We start from the raw sequence: 21,166 nt of genomic DNA, 5'->3' as shown, positions 1-21,166 counted from the left end.
AAACATAAAATAAATAATAAATAAATAAATTTATTTATAACATAAAAAATTTCAATTAAATATAAGACGAGCATTTAATTGAATTTATGTTTTTGTTAAAAAACACATTAGTTAATTAATTAAATTAAATTTATTTAAAATTAGCATCAAAAATAATAATTTAATGAAAATATTTTCATTTAATATTTTTTGAAATAAATACTTTGGAAATACTTTTTGTTAAAATACGGTTTATTTGAATGTTTTTTCATATCACGTTGACTTTTAAACATTGATAAACTATCTTGCTCTGCGTTTATTTTCGGTCTTTGTTCATTTGTATTTCATCTGCCGGAGAGATTTGTTGTTCCATAGTTTTGGGGAAGCGTCAATCTTACGTGGCCAAAAATAGTAAAATAACTTAAATTTTAAGATAAAAGTACATTTTTAATAATTTGACAAAGCTGAAGTGGAAAACTACAGTCATAATAATGTTATCTGTAACAATTTGTGTAATTTTGTTGCTTATTGCAACAGCAAACGCCGGCGGATCAGGCCCCAAAGTTACTGATGAAGTGAGTACAATGGAAATTTCTCAAAATTTATTTTTATCATTTTGTTCTCATTATGTTTCATTGTTCGATATATTATCAAAAATTATTTATTTGCAAAAAGCAAAAAAAATAAGTTTATTGACCGTTCACACAGTTATTTTTCAAGTCTTTGTCTTCTCTTTGCTTTTACACTTTTCTCAAAACCTGTTTTTTTATCTTAGGTATTCTTCGATATCGAAATCGGAGGAGTCCCTCAAGAAAGAGTCGTTATTGGATTATTCGGAGGTACTGTTCCCAAAACTGCACAAAACTTCAAAGAATTAGCCGATAAACCAGCAGGGCAAGGGTATGTAATATTTTTATTAACTATTATCGCATGTTTAACAATCACAGAAACAAACAACTAACTGTCACAAAACATTTTTAATTATCATCATTTAACTATTGTTCTCTAAAAACAAATCAAAACAGATACAAAGGCAGCAAATTTCATCGCGTGATCAAAGATTTCATGATCCAAGGAGGAGATTTCACACGCGGAGATGGAACTGGAGGTCGTTCAATCTACGGCGAACGTTTCGAAGATGAAAACTTCAAACTTAGCCATTATGGAGCTGGATGGTTGAGCATGGCAAATGCCGGAAAAGACACAAACGGAAGTCAATTCTTCATTACAGCAAAGGCAACTAGTTGGCTCGATGGGCGTCATGTTGTTTTCGGAAAAGTTGTCAAGGGAATGAAAACTGTTAAAGCAATTGAACAAACAGCTACTGATGGGCGTGATAAGCCTGTTCAAGATGTCGTTATCGTTAACTCCGGATCTTTGCCTGTCGCTGAACCTTATGCTGTTACAAAAGACGATGCTCGCGATTAAAAATGTCACACGCAAGAACAAAACAGACAGCAATTTTACAGCATTTAAATCAATGTGATGAAAATCTTTAATTTTTCTTCTTATTTTTTTATTCATGATTGAAGAAGTATGAACAATAAAAAAATTTCTAAGTAAAAAATTTGTTCGTTTTTTATCTGAAACTTGAATGAAAACGTAAAAGTAAATGAAAACACATTTTATAAATTTTCTTTAAATATTAAAGATGTTTTATTGTAATTCTATGTTTAAATATATATATATTCAATTTGTTCTTGTTCTGTTATAATATTGAAATCAACAAAAATTTCTTTTTATCTATACCTTTATATAGTAATGAATTCATTTATTTCGTTAATATGCAATTTGATTTTTTCACCTACTTATACTAATATTTTTTTAATTATCGTCAAAATTTGATAAACTACTAAATAACCAAAAGTATTATTAAAAAGCGATTTTAGATCAAAATATACATTATATAATTGATTTGACTAAAAAATTTGTAAGCATTTCTTACAGCAGTACATATGCTAAATATTCACTTCTAAGGACTTTTTAATTGATTTCGGAGTTGATTTATGTTGAGAAAACAAAGAACTTAACAAACGTTTTTAACAATATAATATTTTTTTTTACATATCTTAATAAGCGTATCACTTTTTCAAATGTTTTTATTTTTAATGATTCCTATTTAGTTTCTATGTATATTTTCTGATAAAAATGTGATATAATAATAATGATAATAAATAACTGTTTTCTAAATAAATCTCTATGTTTATAATTAATAAATGTCGAATAAGCAAATATATCTAAAATTATTATAATACTTTTTCGAGTTCTTTTTTAATAATCTGCGAAACCTTTATCATTATAATATTATTATTTCTAATAAATATACAAAAATTTAACAACATTTTTATTGTATGTATTATTATAAAAGAATAATTGAACATACTTTTGGGTGTGAAATTAACATTACTATTACAATAATAATAAATACACATATTTTTACCTTTCACGTTATGTATATAAACTCTTTTTTCACTAATAATTATTATTACGGTGGTCATTTCCCTTAATAAACAGCGTCTATTTTATTTTTATTATATTTTTTTTTTAATAAAATTCTTGTCATACGATTGATATACATGTATAATAAATATTGTGTATTATTTTTGTCATCACATTGTTAAATAACTTAATGTTTATGTTCTAATTAGCAACCATAATGGATCTCGTTCTGTTTATCTAAAGTTTGATGCGAGTGTTTTCAATGAATTGAGAGTATAACTTTGCGAATATATTTTTATTATAATATAAATAACAGTTTTTTAACTTTCATAGGTCAGTAACCAGTTGACCATTCATTCGTGTGTGTGTGTATGCCAATTTTGAAAGTGAGCAACAGTCTAAATTAAATTAAAACTTAAATCATCTACATATATGAACCTTTTGTTAATCCATTTGAATGAGTGTTTCACAATTGACAATCATCAGATATTTTGTCTCATTTATTTTTTTATTCTATTATTTATTTACAAATCATGATTTATGTTAAAATTGTAACTGTGCGTGTGTGTGTGTTTTTGTTGTTGTTTTTTTTTCTGTGTAAAAGTGATTTCTATATTATTTTTTTTTTATATTTATTATTATTTTTGAATTGGAACAAAACTTTTTTTTTTACCTATATGTTAGCGACCTACGAGAATATCTAAGCTCTTTCTAACATTTTTTATCGTATATATTGTATTGTTTGTGAATACATACTTGTTAATAACAGTAGTAAGAATAAAAATTGTCAACGTTTAAGATTAAATGTGTGTCCCTAATTTTTCTTTTATTAATTTTATATTATATGTATTATAAATATTCAGTTTAATTATTTGAGAAGGAGCGAATTTTGGCGTTTCCTGCTTCATTTTGCACTATAACTATCATAATAATAAAAAGTGTTTGTTTTTGTTTTTAGCACAACCGTATACGCAGATGCCTTTACCACAAAAGTTTAGGTAAGTAATAAGAATGGAAATCTTTGGATAAAATGATTGTTTATTTTCATTTTTTTTCAAAATAAAAACATGGTTAGTTATAATACTGCTGACCATTCTTACTGTAAAGAAAAACGCAAGAAAACTAATATTTGTACTTGTAGTTGTTGTCAGAGGTCGTATTCTATATGGTTTTTTGTTTCGTTTATTTTTTCTATAAACTAATAGAAAAATAACATATAATTCATCTAAATAGTACATAAGGATGATAAGTTATAAAAGTCTATAGATTAAATAACAGTCCAACAAATGTTTATATTATATATTTTTGTTAACGAATATAAACGCGGCAAGTTGCCTAATTCTGAAAATCTTAAATACTAAACATCGTTTAGACGATGATAAGAACTTATCATCTTTCTTGTTTGACTACGATTCCACAGTTACGGGGTTCTTTATATTTCCTTTGTTTCTGCTTCAATTTGGTGTATAACTCTTTTATATATTTTAAACATGCTTTCATAATTTTTACAATTTATTTTGTTGAAAGCATGCATCCACCGCATCTAATAATTTATTTCTACAAATCTCTAAATATGATAATATAATGAAAAACTTTAAATGGTGCCAAATTATTTGAGGAGTAAACGTTATTTATCATATTTGTGAATAAATGCATTTAAAAGGTAATTTATGTTGTTTTATGTAATAAAAGGGAATAATTTCATCAATATATACAAATCGTTATATATATTAATATTATATGTTCTTTATAATTATTAATAATTTTCTTTCTTCATACGCTAACTACGAACAATGGAAAAGGAAAAACTGTAACATATTTCTTAATAAATATATGACTTCTGTGTATAACACGTGTTCTATTGTAATGATATAGTCGAAAATTGATACAATTTCTCATCGCTAATCTAATTGATCTCGAATTATCTACCATATTATAGCTATATGTATTATTGAATAATTTTCTTTTAATATTATGAATATTGTTACAAATAAATACTCAAAAGGAAGATTGTCATCTGATACTGTGATCACTATTATTATCTTGATTATTTGTTATTACATCTGTAGTTGTTTGTTCCGTTTGTTGGACCGTTGTAGTTGAGTGAACTGTTGGTCAGCTATGGTTCTGATTTCCTGATTGTTGATGAGTGTTATCTTGTTCTTCTTCGTCTTGCTCTTGCGGATAATCGTAGAAAATATCTCGCGTATCTCGCGGAACTGTAACATCAATTGGGACATCAGGATCTAAAATAATGTCATCGACACAACTTTCAACAATATCTAATGGCGCCTTTTCTTGTTTCGGCGATTCATGAGGACTATCGACACGAATTGAAATTACCGGATGAGGACCTAACGTATTGAGAATTTCGTATTGAACATTTTCGTTAGCGGGCATTTTTATGTCGGATGCTTGTTGGCGATTAACAGGATCTACAAGATGAGTACTATTGGAAAGGAGGAAATCAACAATAGGCATAAAAAACTTTACTTACCACGCGTAACAATAGGCGTTTCATTTGCATCTTCTACATCGGTTTGATACTCTTCACTTTCGCGATGAACTAAGACATGCACTAAATTACCTTGATTTTCAGATAATCGAGCTACAGGCGGAATTATGGTTGGTTGTTCAGGAGATGGTTCTGTTACAGTAATCGCAACGTCAGCAGATGGTACGTTAGGATCATCTATAATAAGGGAGTCTGTACAGAAATCGGATATGGGGGAAATTCAAAAAAGGGTACACACAAACATCAATCTTTTCAACTTACCTAAAACTGGATTTCTATTGAGTCTCAATGCACTTTGAGCTGAAAATCCCCTTTCCAATGGAGGCTTTTTCTTCACGAAACTTGTTGCTCGTTTTGACTTCATTACAGGAGCAGGAGATGGAATTGTTTTTTCTGTTGTCGTTATCATACTTGGCGTTGGCGAAACAGCTTCAGAACTTTTTATGGGTTTTTTGACAACAGAAGGAGAAGCTAATGCATCATCCATGGCATCTTGATGTCGCAAAAAGAAGTTGTAGATACTTTTTCGACGATTGCTTCCTCGTGATGGAGTAATTGCAGGATCTGTTTGATCGCCATTTGTACTTACTAAATCGCTCGCGCCTGATACCATCATTAAAGGCAAATTCAACCATGGGCCTGCTAATTCACTCAAATCCGAAGCATCAGATGCACGAGAAGATTTTCTCGAAGATGCTCGACTCGATGTACCTGTTCCTCGACGATGAACTTGCAAATGTAAGAAACTTGCCATACGATTATGCCATGCTCCGGGACTCGATGTTTGTGTATTTTCTTCCGAAACTGGCGAACGTTCTCTTTCCTTTTTCATACGCAAATATTCTTTCCATGTCGATTGGATCAAACGCGCTGCTTTATCTTCACGTTTCCAAATTCGAGTTGATGACACAATCTCTAACTCTTTACGAGTTGGAAATTGCTTCTTGAATTTGGCATCCATCTGAGCTTGAAGCTCGGCAAAGTTATCTGTTTCATCAACATGACCCAAGACATGCTTAACCAAGGCATGCAGAATGTCCAAACAATGGATCTTGTCTCCCTTCGAAATGGGTAAATTAAAGGAGACAAGTGCTACTGTATTGGGCTTCGCAATACCCAAAGGCGGATCAAGTGAAGCAATAAAGTCAGATAGTTGATCAAAGTGAATGAATTGCGTGGCATGCGGATCGTATTTCGACCAACGAATGTAAAACATTTCCAAATCATCTTCAACAATACCAATTTCCTCCTCTTGATGTGCCTGATTGAAATTCTCCAAAATAATGGCAATGTACATGTTAATGACAATCATGTAATTGATTATAATGAAACTCGTAAAATACGTTATCGCCAATAATGGATGCCCACAATTTCCATTATGCCCATGCGTCATATCGAGTTCACAATAAGGCGGTTGTATCATGAGCGATTCTAAAACATCATTCCATCCTGCGGAAGTCATCAATCTGAACAACAATTGCATACTTCGACCAAAAGTTTCGAAATTCGTCAAGTCATCTAACGCTCCTTGTTGTTTCACATGCCCAAAAAGTGACATCCCAATAATGGCATAAATGAAAGTTATGAGTCCCAAAAGAGCTCCAATGTTGAATAACGCAGGCAACGAAACAACTAATGCAAACAAGAGTTTTCGAATACCTTTTGCTGCTTTAATTAATCGCAATATTCTGCCAATACGGAAAACACGAACAACTCGTAACAACGTTGGAGAAACAGGCAAATCGATCATGATGTCTTCCATGAGAATTCCAAAAATTGATGCGAGTACAAGCAAAAAGTCAAAAACGTTCCAAGGTACAGTGAAGTAATGATATCGCAATCCAACGATTTTGACAATTGCTTCGAGCCCAAAGACTGTCGTAAAGAACGCATTACTAACTTCTAAAATGAAGAACACGGCATGCGGTTGACCATAATGTTCAATACCCATAGAGAGCATATTGAGGAAGATAAGAACAAAAATTGCGATTTCAAAACGTCTCGAATTCGATAGATCATAAAACATGGCAAGTACATGATTTATAGGTCGTTTGATAACTTTCTGAGGTTTCTTTCTTCCCAACTTTTTCATTGCCGTGTAATAATGCTTTTGCGATTCTGTGAGGAACATTTCAAGAACGCCTCCTTCATACTATTTTTTTGATAAATTCAATGTTAATAAAAAAAATAAATTTTTCTTAATCATACTTACTCTCTTTTTCAACATGTTAAAGTTGTCGATGATAACTCCGATAAAGAGATTCAAAGTGAAGAATGAACCACACACAATGAAAATCACAAAGTAAATATACGCCCATAGATTTGCTTCTCTTTCGGGTTGTAAATCAACTCCTCTTGCATCAACAGCATCCGCCATAACTTCCATCCATCCTTCGAATGTTGCAACTTGAAATAGTGCAAGATAGCCCATTCCTACATGATCGAAAGTAATTTTCGAATTTGCCCATGTGAAGTTGTTTCGATAACAATCTTCTCTTGTGTTCACAATCTAAATTCATAGCGATTAAAATATTGTTCGATTAAAATTAAATATAAAAACTTACTGATATAGGCAGCAATTCTCCTTCTTCGTCGAGACATTTGTAAAATTTTCCTCCGAAGAATTGAACACCCATAATAGAGAAAATAAGCCAAAAAACGAGACACACGAGCAAGACATTGAAGATAGATGGAATGGCGTACATGAGAGCATTAACAACAATTCGCATGCCTTGCCATCGTGAAATTGCTCTTAATGGGCGAAGAGCCCGAAGTGTTCGAAGAGATCGTAAAACGCGCAAATTTTCATTCTCTTCAATGAGCAACGAAAATATTGAAACCTAAAAATTTTGTGAAAAAAAGTGTTATGATTTGTGATTTTTATGTGAATTAGGAATATGATATGAGAGATAATATTTGGATGATTGCTTACAAAAACGATAATAAAATCCAAAATTGTCCAAAAACTACTAAAGTATCTTGTGAAACCAAATGCTATCCATTTCAGCAACATCTCTACGATGAATATTACGCAAAACACAAGATTTGTCCAATAGAGAATCGCTTTTAGTTTCTTGTTTTTATCTAAGTGTATATCTTCGAAGCACAATGTTATACTGGAAGCGAAAATTAGGATTAAGACAAACCACTCAAATGCCGGTGTATCAACGATATTTAGGACGGCTGTTCTAATTTCAGTCCATTTTTGCCCGAGTCTCGTGTTTGCGAACCTTAACCAGCAGGGACATCTAATTATTTTGTGTCATCATCAAAATGCAGTTTTTTAAGGCAGTTGCAAAATGCAAATAAAGAAGTTTTTTTTTGTATTTACAAGAAGGAAAGAGAAAGAAAGAGAAGAGAAAAGGCAATAAAGCACACCGAATAGCTCACGAATAGATTTTGTTAGAGAAGAGAATACTTACTGCTCATAACATTGATGCGGAAAACAGTCTTGAGGAATTTTTGGCCTTTTGTTGTGCCCAAAGCTTGGAAACGACATCGGATCATCGTACTCGCCTTGTGAATTTCGTCGACCCCCTACAGTTAAATCATCAACATATGATACTAAACTAGCCCAAGTTTTACCTGATGTGTTTGTTTCTCCTAAATTACAAACAGAAAAAAACATAATTAGCATTTTTCAGAACGTAAAAGAAAAAATATTCGCTATGCTCATGCAATGATCGCATTTCAACTCTCTACAATGATGTCCTTATATTTACAGTTCGGATCTACATGAGTTTTTTTTTGTGAAATCAGCAAATTTATAGAAGTGATCCAAATTACCTACTTAGTTAGTTGCAAAAAAAGCATTGATGAAACTATAGAAAGAGAGGCAAAACTACTCATGTCAACAAAAGATAGAATTCAAATTTCAATAGATCTTGAGAAAAGATAACTATTGAATTTCGAACATTTTCAATCGTTTCTCAACATGATTTTTCAAACAAAAAAAAAAAATACGTTTCGTTGTTTTCTTACCTTTTTTCTTTGACGGCGTTTGCTTGCTGTCAGTGTCGGAACTCTCAACATAATCTTTTAAAGTCACCTTTTTCATAACGGTATTTTTAACTTCAGTCGGTAAGTTACGCTGAAATTCTTTAATATCTGCACGTGAAGCCATTTTTGAACCTCGTTTACTGTGCATCCAAACATTATCATCTGGCGTTGTTGTAACATCTTCTTGACTTTTTGCGCTCTTTAACGACAATGTTTCCAATTTATCGCGCGACAAATGTTTTCGTGGCAATCGTTCACTTTCGACACGCACAATTTGTCGTTCTGTATCTTGTTCGTTAACAACTTCTTCGACGCGTTCAATTAAACTAAGACGCTTAATTCGATCGAAACTATTCTGAAAATTCGTTTTTCTTCGTAGACTCGGTGAGATATTTACATAATCGGAAGAAGGCGGCGGAGATAAATGATCTAACGAACGTTTCGATTCCAATTTTACATCAAACTCTTCGTCAGATACTTTATTTTGTTTTTCAAGACTTCTACGTTTCGCTGCCATTTCGCTTCGAGTACTTGCGTTACTTCCCGTACTTGTTTTCTTCTTTCGAAATACGACAGTTTCGTCGTGCGGCAAGGGTCGAAATGCTACAGCTTCCAAATCTGGCGTACGAGCTGCAAGTGAATTTTCAATAGATATCGAATGTATACTTTTCAGTTCAGTCTCAAAATCTTGGATAATTTCGTCAAATTCGGATGCATTCACAAGGGGTTCATGCTCATCATTACCTGAATTCCCGCTACCAAAGAGCCCGCTTGATCGTTTTGATCCCCCATTTCCTCCATTATTTGTGCCCTTATCTGATCCCGGCAAACTTCCTCCTCGTTTTCTCTCCAACGCTTGAAATACCGAATTCGAGATGTTACTGATGTTCGATCGAATACTCGCATTCGAGAATTTCCGATGTGTCGAACTTGCGAAACTCACGTCATCCTTCTTCGAATTGAGAATCAAACTATCCGTATCGGGATCGATCATTGCGCTACCAAATCCAACAGTGTCACTGAAATAGTTTGTACTATTGTCAAAATCGTCGCTGAGAAATTGAAACAACTCTTTTTTGTCGCAACTCAACAATTCGTCTTTCAAGTTCATTTGGTTTGACAAATCTTGTTCAATTGAAAATGTGTTGAGTGACTGATCGCTTGGGATTCTGTTCAATTGGTTGCTGTGATTGCTTCGAATAGAGCGATGCGACGGTGCGGGAGATTTTAAATATTTATTTGGAAGCGCATGCGACAACGAATCATGACGTACAGCAAGAGGCGGCGATTTGATCAAAGAATTCTGTGCACTTGATGAAATGTCGCTCGTTACAGAAATATCATCAATGGATTTGCGATAACTTGGCGATCTGTTAACCAAACTCTTCTGATATTGCAAATACGCTTCGTCATATTGCTGAATATCAGGAGTGAATCCGCGTTCTGTATCTTGCGACGTGCCCATCGGATTTATCGTTCTCATTTCCAAAGATTCCGTTATGGTAGGATCGTCTTTACTTTGTTGCGTACCAAATCCGGAAGACATTTGATGTAGCAATTTGTTACGTTGTTGTTGTTGTTGTTCAGGCGCTATTATCGCCTCTTTTTCGTTACTAATTACTAATTCATTATTTTGTTCTCTATTTATGGTACTATTATTATTGTCTGATTGTTGCAAGTTGTAATGGAGATGTTGATGGTTATTGTAATGTTGGCGATCAGCGGAGTCTGTTGTCGTTTCTTGACTCCCGCCGGATAATATAGGATTGAGAGTACTTGTATTTCGATCATACAGAGGAATATCGATTATTAAGTCAGAATTTGGCCGACTGGAATATCTCAAATCCTAAAAAAATTTTGAAAAAATTAAAAACCTGTTTTATTTTACATGCAAACTCATCTTACCTGATAACGTACTTCCCGTAATTTTTCTTCAGGTAACTCTAAACTTACAAGTTGATTTCCGACAAGTGCCAGCTTATTTTTATCGGCGCGCCGTTTAATAACTATTTCGTTGACGAGCTTTTCGAGTTTTGTGTTCTGCTCGTTATCTGCATTTTCCTTTGTGCCTCGTCCTTTTCGCACTAACGATCGTATACGTTCAAAGCTTCTTGCCAACTTTGATTCTTCGCCAACTTCCTATGTTTTTGCATTAAAAAGTAACAAGAAATTTTAACGCATTAGCGAAATTCGACGACTTTTTCATTGAAAATTGAAAATTTTATTCTAATTCTAATGTTTGACTAAAACTACAAAAGCGTTTTCTATCTTTCGCATGCTTATTCTAAAGCATTCTATACAAATATCGTTACAACATCTAACATCTATACAAAAACTATTCTGTTCAAAATACAACTACTTTGACTATCACTACATTTTCAGATGTTATTTATTTATTTTTTTCACTTGACAAGACAGAGAAAAGAGACATTTATATGTATATTTATAGTTTACCTGACTGTATTTCTTTTGATGTGAAGTGCATCAGACACAAGATTTTTGTGACACAGTTAAACATCGATCGCGATAATTTTTTTTGTTTTCAAAAAGTTTTTTTTTTATCAAGAAGGAAGAAGAAATGCATAACATTATAAACAGGTACAGAAGAAGTGCCAGGTAGAAATATAGAGGATAGAAAATGTCAATTTCGATTAATATTTAATTGAATAAATTTTGTTTCAAACTATAAAATAAACACGAGACTTAATCCAATTCTATTGATTTACCGAAATTGAGATTTTACATGGCAAATTGAATAGAATTAGATGCTCAATAAATGAAAATATAATTTTAATTGTAATAAAAAATAATAAGAAAATTTACAAACATATTTTAGCACTTTTGATTTTTGTCATCGTTCATATCATTATTTAATTTGCCTGTTCTATAGTTTGACAATATTAATGAAAATTTTCTCACGGGATAAGTTTGATGCGCGATGACATAATTGACCAAATAATTTATTGATAGTAATTTCGAATAAGGTAATTTTTTTTTAAATGTTCAAATTTTATAATAATATTTTTGAAAAAGCAATTCAACTTTATTATTGCATACCCTTATTACCGAACTATCAATGGTTTCCCATACACAACTCTCTTATTATTATTATATAATAACATTTTCAATTAAATTTATTATTCATAATAAAATATTTATATTTGATACAGGCGACGAGATAGGTACAATTTTCTGTAAACAATAATTTTAATGACAATGATGAGGGTAATGATGATACAATTTATAGATATTGTTTTGTGTGTGTGTTTTGGACAGAACACTACAAATTTTAAACAAAAACAAAGATAAATCATATTTGTGATATATTTCGTTACTTTAATTAATAGTTAAAAATAGCAATTATGAGAAAACAGGTAGTAGAGCAAAAACTTGTGCGCTTATTTGAGAGCAATGAGTTATTTTTGGACTTACACAATGTTAATATTTTTTTTTTGTTTTCTGTGCGGACTTAAGCTTTTTTTCATTTAGCAAAACAAAACAACATAAATCACATGTGAAAAACAAATTTTCATGATTATATCAGCGTAACATGCAAAAATGACAATGAAATCCGAACCGAATATGTAGAAAAAATTTTCTCATTTTTTTAACATAAAATTTTAAGTTAGAAGAAGAAAATTGGGGATTTGCAAATCATTATCATTAAAACCTCATGCAAACTGTTCTACTAAAAAATACATAAATCTTTTATAAATGACGGTTAGCAACAGGCTGCATTGACAGGATATCTCTTTTTTTGTAACATAAATCATATTCATTTCGTTAAAAACTATAAAAATATTTTTTTAAAAATATAAAATGCTATAAGTTTTTGCTATTTGCTAAAGAAAGTCTGATCTAAGAGAGAAATGCTTGTAATTCATTCTTGTAGAAAAGAATGAACGAATATGCAAAAGTATATTATGTATCGTCAGAATTGATGAAAATGATCATGAACAACAAAACTCGTTCAAAATTACAACATTAAGTTTATATCAATTTTATCATTCGATATTTAGAAATATATATAATATGAATATTGTTTCAAAATAAATGAAAAATAAAACAAAAACTTAAAAGAAAAACAGACAACATATCACGACAATGGTAATACGGGCACAATGGTAATTTACCTCCTTTTTCGATTTGAGCTCTTCCGAGTTAAAACTATTGAGCAACAAGGCCAAGAAGAGGTTGAGTACCATAAAATTGCCCATAACTAATGCCGGAAGAAAGATAGCGAAACACGACGATGCGCCATCTTTCTCCTCGGCACGCATACAATCCCACAAAGGTTCGATCCATTCGCCGCATAATATCCGAAAAATCATCATGAACGAGTGAAAGAAATCGTTAAAATTCCATCTGTAAAAATAGAAAACAACACTCAATGTCGAAAGTCGAAAAGAAAATGAAGAAAATAAACTCACCGAGGCACGGGATCAGGATAAAATTTATCTTCTGTATAATCCTTGGAAAATAATTGCATACCGATTACGGCAAATATGTAAATAACAATGCACAACACAAACGTAAGGTTTCCTAATGCACCTATTGTTGATATAATAATACTCAGCAAAACCTTCATTGTAGTCCATGATTGTGCCAATTTGAGTACTCGTAACTGTAATTTACAGAATATTCATGAAATGAATGTCTTTTTTTATATCCATTAAAAAAAAGTGAAACTCACCAAACGCAAGCCTCTTAATACGGTTAATCCCTGTACAAGTTCGAAAGTCAAATCGAGTAGACTGACAGAAACAATCAGCAAATCAAAAATATTCCATCCGCAATGAAAAAAGTCCTTCGATAAGGCCATTATCTTCATAACGCACTCGAATGTAAAAACCGAAGTAAAAACCTTTAAAAAATTTAAAACAATTAATTTTTTTATCATTGAACTTTTAATGCATTTTAAATAAATTTTGTGATATTCAGAGTGATTTTTAAATTTTTCATCATATCTACTTTATTGAATTTTTTTTTAATTAAAAAAAAATTGAAATTTGATATACTTCCATAAACTTTGAACTTTTAAACTTTCAAAAACAAAAAATTATTTTTTTTAGTTTTTGAACAAAATTTTTTTTAAAAATATTTTTCTACTTTTTTTTTTAATAATTCATTTTATAATAATTGTATGAATAACTTTTGAAAAAAATTTTCGACAGAAAAATTTACAAATCACTCTTTATTTATTTGTAAAATTATCTTAAAAACTTACTTTATTTCCAATATCTAATGCTTCGCGAACACCTTCACTCATGCCGTGATGTTCTAAAGCGAGAAATAACGTATTGAAAACGATACAGAGTGTTATGGCGAGTTCAAACAATGGATCCTTCACAACTTTATAGAGGCAATTTTGGAATTGTAACCATCCAGCGTAATCGACACAACATCGAACGCAATAATCGCAGTTACGATCCGGAATGTCATCTGAAAAAATATTATAAAGTGAAATTTAGTTTGAAAACAACCCCTCTGATAAATTTTTATCCATTTTGAGCAAAATTTGACAAAAATTGGTTTGACATAGTTTTTGACACAGTTATTTTTTTGTTCTTGATTTAGTTTTGAAAACAAAACTATGTCAAAGGAAAATTTTTTTTTCAGTTTCAATTTTTTAGCAGTTTTGAGTTAAAAAATGATTAAAAATGATAAATTAGAGCCCCCTGATAAATTTTTATCCATTTGGAGCAAGATTTGACAAAAATTGCTTTGACACAGTTTTTTTTGTTCTTGATTTAGTTTTCAAAACAAAACTATGTCAAAGGAAAAATTTTTTTCAGTTTCAATTTTTTAGCAGTTTTGAGTTAAAAAATGATTAAAAATGATAAATTAGAGCCCCCTGATAAATTTTTATCCATTTGGAGCAAGATTTGACAAAAATTGCTTTGACACAGTTTTTTTTGTTCTTGATTTAGTTTTCAAAACAAAACTATGTCAAAGGAAAATTTTTTTTTCAGTTTCAATTTTTTAGCAGTTTTGAGTTAAAAAATGATTAAAAATGATAAATTAGAGCCCCCTGATAAATTTTTATCCATTTGGAGCAAGATTTGACAAAAATTGCTTTGACACAGTTTTTGACACAGTTTTTTTTGTTCTTGATTTAGTTTTCAAAACAAAACTATGTCAAAGGAAAATTTTTTTTTCAGTTTCAATTTTTTAGCAGTTTTGAGTTAAAAAATGATTAAAAATGATAAATTAGAGCCCCCTGATAAATTTTTATCCATTTGGAGCAAGATTTGACAAAAATTGCTTTGACACAGTTTTTGACACAGTTTTTTTTGTTCTTGATTTAGTTTTTAAAACAAAACTATGTCAAAGAAAAAAATTTTTTTCAGTTTCAATTTTTTGGCAGTTTTGAGTTATAAAATGATTAAAAATGATAAATTAGAGCCCCCTGATAAATTTTTATCCATTTGGAGCAAGATTTGACAAAAATTGCTTTGACACAGTTTTTGACACAGTTTTTTTTGTTCTTGATTTAGTTTTCAAAACAAAACTATGTCAAAGGAAAATTTTTTTTTCAGTTTCAATTTTTTAGCAGTTTTGAGTTAAAAAATGATTAAAAATGATAAATTAGAGCCCCCTGATAAATTTTTATCCATTTGGAGCAAGATTTGACAAAAATTGCTTTGACACAGTTTTTGACACAGTTTTTTTTGTTCTTGATTTAGTTTTCAAAACAAAACTATGTCAAAGGAAAATTTTTTTTTCAGTTTCAATTTTTTAGCAGTTTTGAGTTAAAAAATGATTAAAAATGATAAATTAGAGCCCCCTGATAAATTTTTATCCATTTGGAGCAAGATTTGACAAAAATTGCTTTGACACAGTTTTTGACACAGTTTTTTTTGTTCTTGATTTAGTTTTCAAAACAAAACTATGTCAAAGGAAAATTTTTTTTTTCAGTTTCAATTTTTTAGCAGTTTTGAGTTAAAAAATGATTAAAAATGATAAATTAGAGCCCCCTGATAAATTTTTATCCATTTGGAGCAAGATTTGACAAAAATTGCTTTGACACAGTTTTTGACACAGTTTTTTTTGTTCTTGATTTAGTTTTCAAAACAAAACTATGTCAAAGGAAAAAATTTTTTTCAGTTTCAATTTTTTAGCAGTTTTGAGTTATAAAATGATTAAAAATGATAAATTAGAGCCCCCTGATAAATTTTTATCCATTTGGAGCAAGATTTGACAAAAATTGCTTTGACACAGTTTTTGACACAGTTTTTTTTGTTCTTGATTTAGTTTTCAAAACAAAACTATGTCAAAGGAAATTTTTTTTTCAGTTTCAATTTTTTAGCAGTTTTGAGTTAAAAAATGATTAAAAATGATAAATTAGAGCCCCCTGATAAATTTTTATCCATTTGGAGCAAGATTTGACAAAAATTGCTTTGACACAGTTTTTGACACAGTTTTTTTTGTTCTTGATTTAGTTTTTAAAACAAAACTATGTCAAAGAAAAAAATTTTTTTCAGTTTCAATTTTTTGGCAGTTTTGAGTTATAAAATGATTAAAAATGATAAATTAGAGCCCTCTGACAAATTTTTATCCATTTGGAGCAAGATTTGACAAAAATAGCTTTGACACAGTTTTTGACACAGTTTTTTTGCTCTTGATTTAGTTTTTAAAACAAAACTATGTCAAAGAAAAAAATTTTTTTCAGTTTCAATTTTTTGGCAGTTTTGAGTTATAAAATGATTAAAAATGATAAATTAGAGCCCCCTGATAAATTTTTATCCATTTGGAGCAAGATTTGACAAAAATTGCTTTGACACAGTTTTTTTTGTTCTTGATTTAGTTTTTAAAACAAAACTATGTCAAAGAAAAAAATTTTTTTCAGTTTCAATTTTTTGGCAGTTTTGAGTTATAAAATGATTAAAAATGATAAATTAGAGCCCTCTGACAAATTTCTATCCATTTGGAGCAAGATTTGACAAAAATAGCTTTGACACAGTTTTTGACACAGTTTTTTTGCTCTTGATTTAGTTTTTAAAACAAAACTATGTCAAAGAAAAAAATTTTTTTCAGTTTCAATTTTTATCAGTTTTGAGTTAAAAAATGATTAAAAATGATAAATTAGAGCCCCCTGATAAATTTTTATCCATTTGGAGCAAGAAATTCGAGAAAATTTATTCATTGTGTGAGTAAGAAACAATCTGTTCGCATTTGTATTTATTTAATTGACTGAACAAACCGAAGAAAAGCAATTAACAGAAATGTTTCAGAAATGATGAATGGTCTCTGCTTTTAATGTAAATATGGAATGTATTACAAAATTTCATTTGAATAATAACAAAACCCTTTTTGGTTGTAAGATAAGACCTAAATAAACATTAAGGAAGACCAAATAAAATATTGTGAAAACTTACCGAGTAGAACGATTTGCGAAAGATATTCAGGATGCAGAGCGTAGACATCGTGTTTTTTCAGTTTGGCAACATTTCCATTGCACTTTATTATCCTAACTTCACGCGGCGATAAAGCTAATGTTACGGGAGTAAGTTCACGTTGTGACTGTGAATTGGATGGGAGAATACGAATGAAGGGAAAAAGGAAATATTGCGGTTTATTATTAAATTTGTGTGCAAAAAGTGAATTAAAAGTGATTAAAATGAAAAATATGAATATGATAAAATAAAGTAATGAAAGCAATAAAGACGAGAGAAAGAAGAACCGACCTCAATTGTAGCTAATTGCAATGATAATGGCGGCGCAGCAACTGAACTTTGTATGTTATCGGTATTGTCTTGCTCATCATGATCATCTACGACGCCGGAGTCATCGAGTGACGATTCTCGATTCACGCCTTCGCTCGCGTTAGAGCTTGCCTGTCGACTCGACATTATTAATTGACCCGCACGCACATGAACGCCTTTTGAGTGAGTGTTTTTTGAGAGTGTTAACTTTTCACAGCAAAAATTAAAAAAGAAAAAAGTGTCAATACCTAATGGGTGAAGTGTGTTCGGGTTTTGTAATGCACTACTTGTTGTTGTTGTCGTTGAAGATGATGTTATTGCAGATGTGATCGACGTTGAAACGGTTGTTACAGGTGCATTTGTTCCGTTATTCGCTCCCATCGACCCGCTGTTTTTGGCCATTATTGCTCGTGTACGTTGTAATGCTAACGCTTCGGGGCGCGAATAACTATGTCGAGGACTCGGAGAAGGACTTGGTGTGCATGAACGACTTTTAGACTGCGTGTTTGATTGTAAGATTTACATTTTTTAATGGAAAAATTCTTGCATAGATTTTGCGGATATGTAATGTGTATCAGTAAATCGTGAAGATTCCATTCAAATTATAATTTAAAGGAAAATTTGATCGTAAAATAGTAAAAAAAATATACAAAATTCTACTCTATTGTTAGAGTGCATGCAACTTGCAAAGATAGAGATAACTATTTATATGTACATCAAAGATATGTTTCATATGTAGGAAACTCGACAAATTGATAGCCAGAAACGGGCGCCCTTTTCAATGGTCAACACTGTATATCAGCGTCAACTTGCATTGAAAAACACTTTGGGCCTGAATAACGATGGCAATTTGTAATAATAGCATGTGAATGATATTGCCATGCGATTTACTCAGGTAATTCATATTGAACATAAGCGAATGGTCACTGACACATTACATGACATGTAAGAAGAAGAAGGAGAAGAAACATCTTCAAAATTTACATTATTGTTAGCATTGTTGTTTCCGGATGAATTATTCCCGGTTTTTGGTTTCTCATTGCCCTTTTTTCGTTTGCGCGTCTTTTTTCGACCATATGACGCCAGAAGTAACCCTTTTCTGGTATCAATATGCTTCTTAGAGTGCTTATTTAATTGCTTGATAGATAGATTAGTTGGATCAAAGCTAAATGTTGAATCGTCTCGATGATCTATTAAGTCTTTACGTCGCTCCTAATGGAAAAAGTTGAAATGTTAAGAGTCTGTACAAGTCATTTTTTACATCTATCTACAATAAATACCTCTAATGTTATCTCGGCTTCCTCTTCGTATGCTAAGGCAACAACAGCCAACATTAGATTGATAAGATAAAACGAACCAAAAAATACGACGACAGTAAAAAATGATACGCTCATTGGTCCGCAAGCAGCTAATACCTAAGTGAGTAAGTAGAGAGTTTGTGCATAAAATTTCTTGCGATGAAAAGAAAGGCAACCTTTGATTCAAAGGGGTGAATTTTCCCAAAGAAATGCGTCGACCAATTCGTTTCTATCTAATGGATATTTGTTTCTTTCTAATTTCAACGAAAAAAAATTTAAAATGCAAACACTCAACAACTAATTAATCTAATATATGAACGCATGTTTTTGCTAAAATGCATCCCTTTGTTTCAAAATACCATTTTCTCTTCTGTTTCGGAATATGTTTGTAATGTTTTTGAAAAAAATTACCATATTATACACATTTTCCCAATAATCTAATGTAATCAGTTGAAACGTCGTCAACATAGACCACATAAAATTATCAAAATTTGTATAACCGTGGTTAGGATTGTCGCCAATGCATAAGCACGTGTATCCTAAAGGAAAAAAACAGGATATCTACTGTGAGAAAACTATTTTCATCTACGATGAGACTCGAGAGAAAATCTTACCCTCGGGACAATGTCGTGCTCCTGTGACATTGCCACAAAGCGTTGGCTCGGCATCCTCGTTGTAAATCCAATGATCGGAATTATTGACCCAACTAATTGAATTTGTGTGTGTGATGTTAATTTATCTGTCTACTTCTAATGAAAATGTAATTCTACATTACTTACCTCACCCACTCGTTATACGAAGCATTGATTAAATCATTTGGAAGATTTAAGACACATTTATTCCTAAGTTCACCCATATAAACCTGAATTTCGTGAAATAGACAAATTAAAATGAATGTTTTTGTCTGATACTAATATGGGCGAACATTGCCATGCAACGCAAACTTACTTGTAACGCAAATAACGCGAAAACCATTAAACAAAATATTGTTAACGTCATTACTTCGGCTAATTGTTTAAAGGAATGCAATAATGCATTGATAATAGTTTTGAGTCCTGTTTCGGGAAATAGAGGAAATTCAATTTGTTATTTTTAGATGTTGACGCCTCCTGTTTTTATTTTGCATAATTTATCCATTGTAATGCACTTACCTGGCATAATGGATACCGTTTTAAGTGCTCTCAGCACTCGAAACGTCCGTAAACCAGCTAAATTTCCTACATCTAAACCAATTGTGGCGTATCCGCTTGTTATGACAACGAAATCGAGCCAATTCCACGGATTTCGCAAATATGTGTACTTATTCAGGGCAAAACCTTTGGCAATGATTTTGATCACCATTTCTGCGGTGTAGATAGCCAAAAAGACAAATCTGTAAAATGTGAAAAAAATACTCATGAGAATGAAAAGTAACGAAAAAAGTACATATGAAGAAAGTAAAATAAATAATTTATGGTAGGAGCGTACTTTAAAATGCATTAAAAAAGAAAAGCTTTGAATTTTTTACAGTAACAGACTTTGTTTGAACGCGCAAAATGAATGAAAAAAAGCAAATAAGGTTACTGAAACAAAAGGTAAAGTGAGATAAAAAAAAACTTGAATGGTCGAGATTTCTAAAAATAAGTGAGATACGAGGAAAAAGTGCTTTGGAATGCAAAATGAAATGATGAATATTAAAAGATTGTGGCGTACGATGTAAAATGTAACTTTTTTTTTGCTTATTTACTTGTTGAAGTTAACTGTTCGCCGAAAATGAATGTTATTTTGTTAACAGTCAAGAGAAAATTAAATGAAAAATTTGACACGAAAAAATTCTTCATAAATGAGAAATTTTTTTTTTTTTTATTTTGGAATTCTTTTTCATCTTTTAAAACGAAAATATTCTTTAAAAAAAAATTAATAAAAAATAATAATAATTTTTAATAAAAATTTTCTATAATAAAAAATATTCTTATGAAAATTTTCAAAAAAATAAAATAAATAAAATAAAATTAAAAAAAAAAATGAAATTTCACGATTTCAATAATTTAAAAAAAAATTTTTGAAACAACCTAAAAAGAGTAAGAACAAAATAGTATACTCTAATTTGTTTGGCACAATGGGCGACATAGCGAAAGCGAGAGTCCTGCGGCAACTGTGATAAGAAAAAATGTACAATTGTACGAACAATTTATATCACGTTGTTAATTTAAAACTATGCCCATTCATTGTGTGTCGCTCGTTTGTTTCAT

At 30.9% G+C, this 21,166-nt stretch overlaps 2 protein-coding genes across 2 annotated transcripts in view; one reads left to right on the top strand and one right to left on the bottom strand.

The window, feature by feature from the left end:
- Positions 1-316: 316 nt before the first annotated feature.
- LOC134828346 (peptidyl-prolyl cis-trans isomerase 6) lies at positions 317-1,543 on the top strand. The gene is made up of 3 exons (XM_063841286.1): positions 317-554; positions 755-879; positions 1,005-1,543. Exons 1-3 carry the CDS (start codon positions 471-473, stop codon positions 1,405-1,407), a joined length of 612 nt encoding a protein of 203 aa, XP_063697356.1. The 5' UTR covers positions 317-470; the 3' UTR covers positions 1,408-1,543.
- A 2,968-nt stretch (positions 1,544-4,511) lies between these two features.
- Positions 4,512-21,166, bottom strand: part of LOC134832764 (sodium channel protein 60E) — a 40,702-nt gene continuing 24,047 nt past the window's right edge. Inside the window, 24 exon segments of the mRNA XM_063846903.1 lie at positions 4,512-4,853; positions 4,916-5,110; positions 5,195-7,085; positions 7,146-7,442; positions 7,498-7,775; positions 7,778-8,181; positions 8,356-8,536; positions 8,915-9,562; positions 9,677-10,778; positions 10,838-11,071; positions 13,066-13,297; positions 13,363-13,556; positions 13,626-13,796; positions 14,160-14,374; positions 17,311-17,455; positions 17,620-17,813; positions 17,886-18,135; positions 18,622-18,849; positions 18,918-19,052; positions 19,347-19,474; positions 19,550-19,641; positions 19,715-19,797; positions 19,884-19,990; positions 20,087-20,307. Of these exon segments, the coding sequence (XP_063702973.1) occupies positions 4,534-4,853; positions 4,916-5,110; positions 5,195-7,085; positions 7,146-7,442; positions 7,498-7,775; positions 7,778-8,181; positions 8,356-8,536; positions 8,915-9,562; positions 9,677-10,778; positions 10,838-11,071; positions 13,066-13,297; positions 13,363-13,556; positions 13,626-13,796; positions 14,160-14,374; positions 17,311-17,455; positions 17,620-17,813; positions 17,886-18,135; positions 18,622-18,849; positions 18,918-19,052; positions 19,347-19,474; positions 19,550-19,641; positions 19,715-19,797; positions 19,884-19,990; positions 20,087-20,307 (7,945 nt within the window). The 3' untranslated portion in view covers positions 4,512-4,533.

Source organism: Culicoides brevitarsis, chromosome 2, assembly GCF_036172545.1.
Source record: "Culicoides brevitarsis isolate CSIRO-B50_1 chromosome 2, AGI_CSIRO_Cbre_v1, whole genome shotgun sequence".
Taxonomy (NCBI): Eukaryota; Metazoa; Arthropoda; class Insecta; order Diptera; family Ceratopogonidae; genus Culicoides; species Culicoides brevitarsis.
Note: the sequence above shows the minus strand (reverse complement) of the source record. Positions and strands in the feature narration are given on the sequence as shown.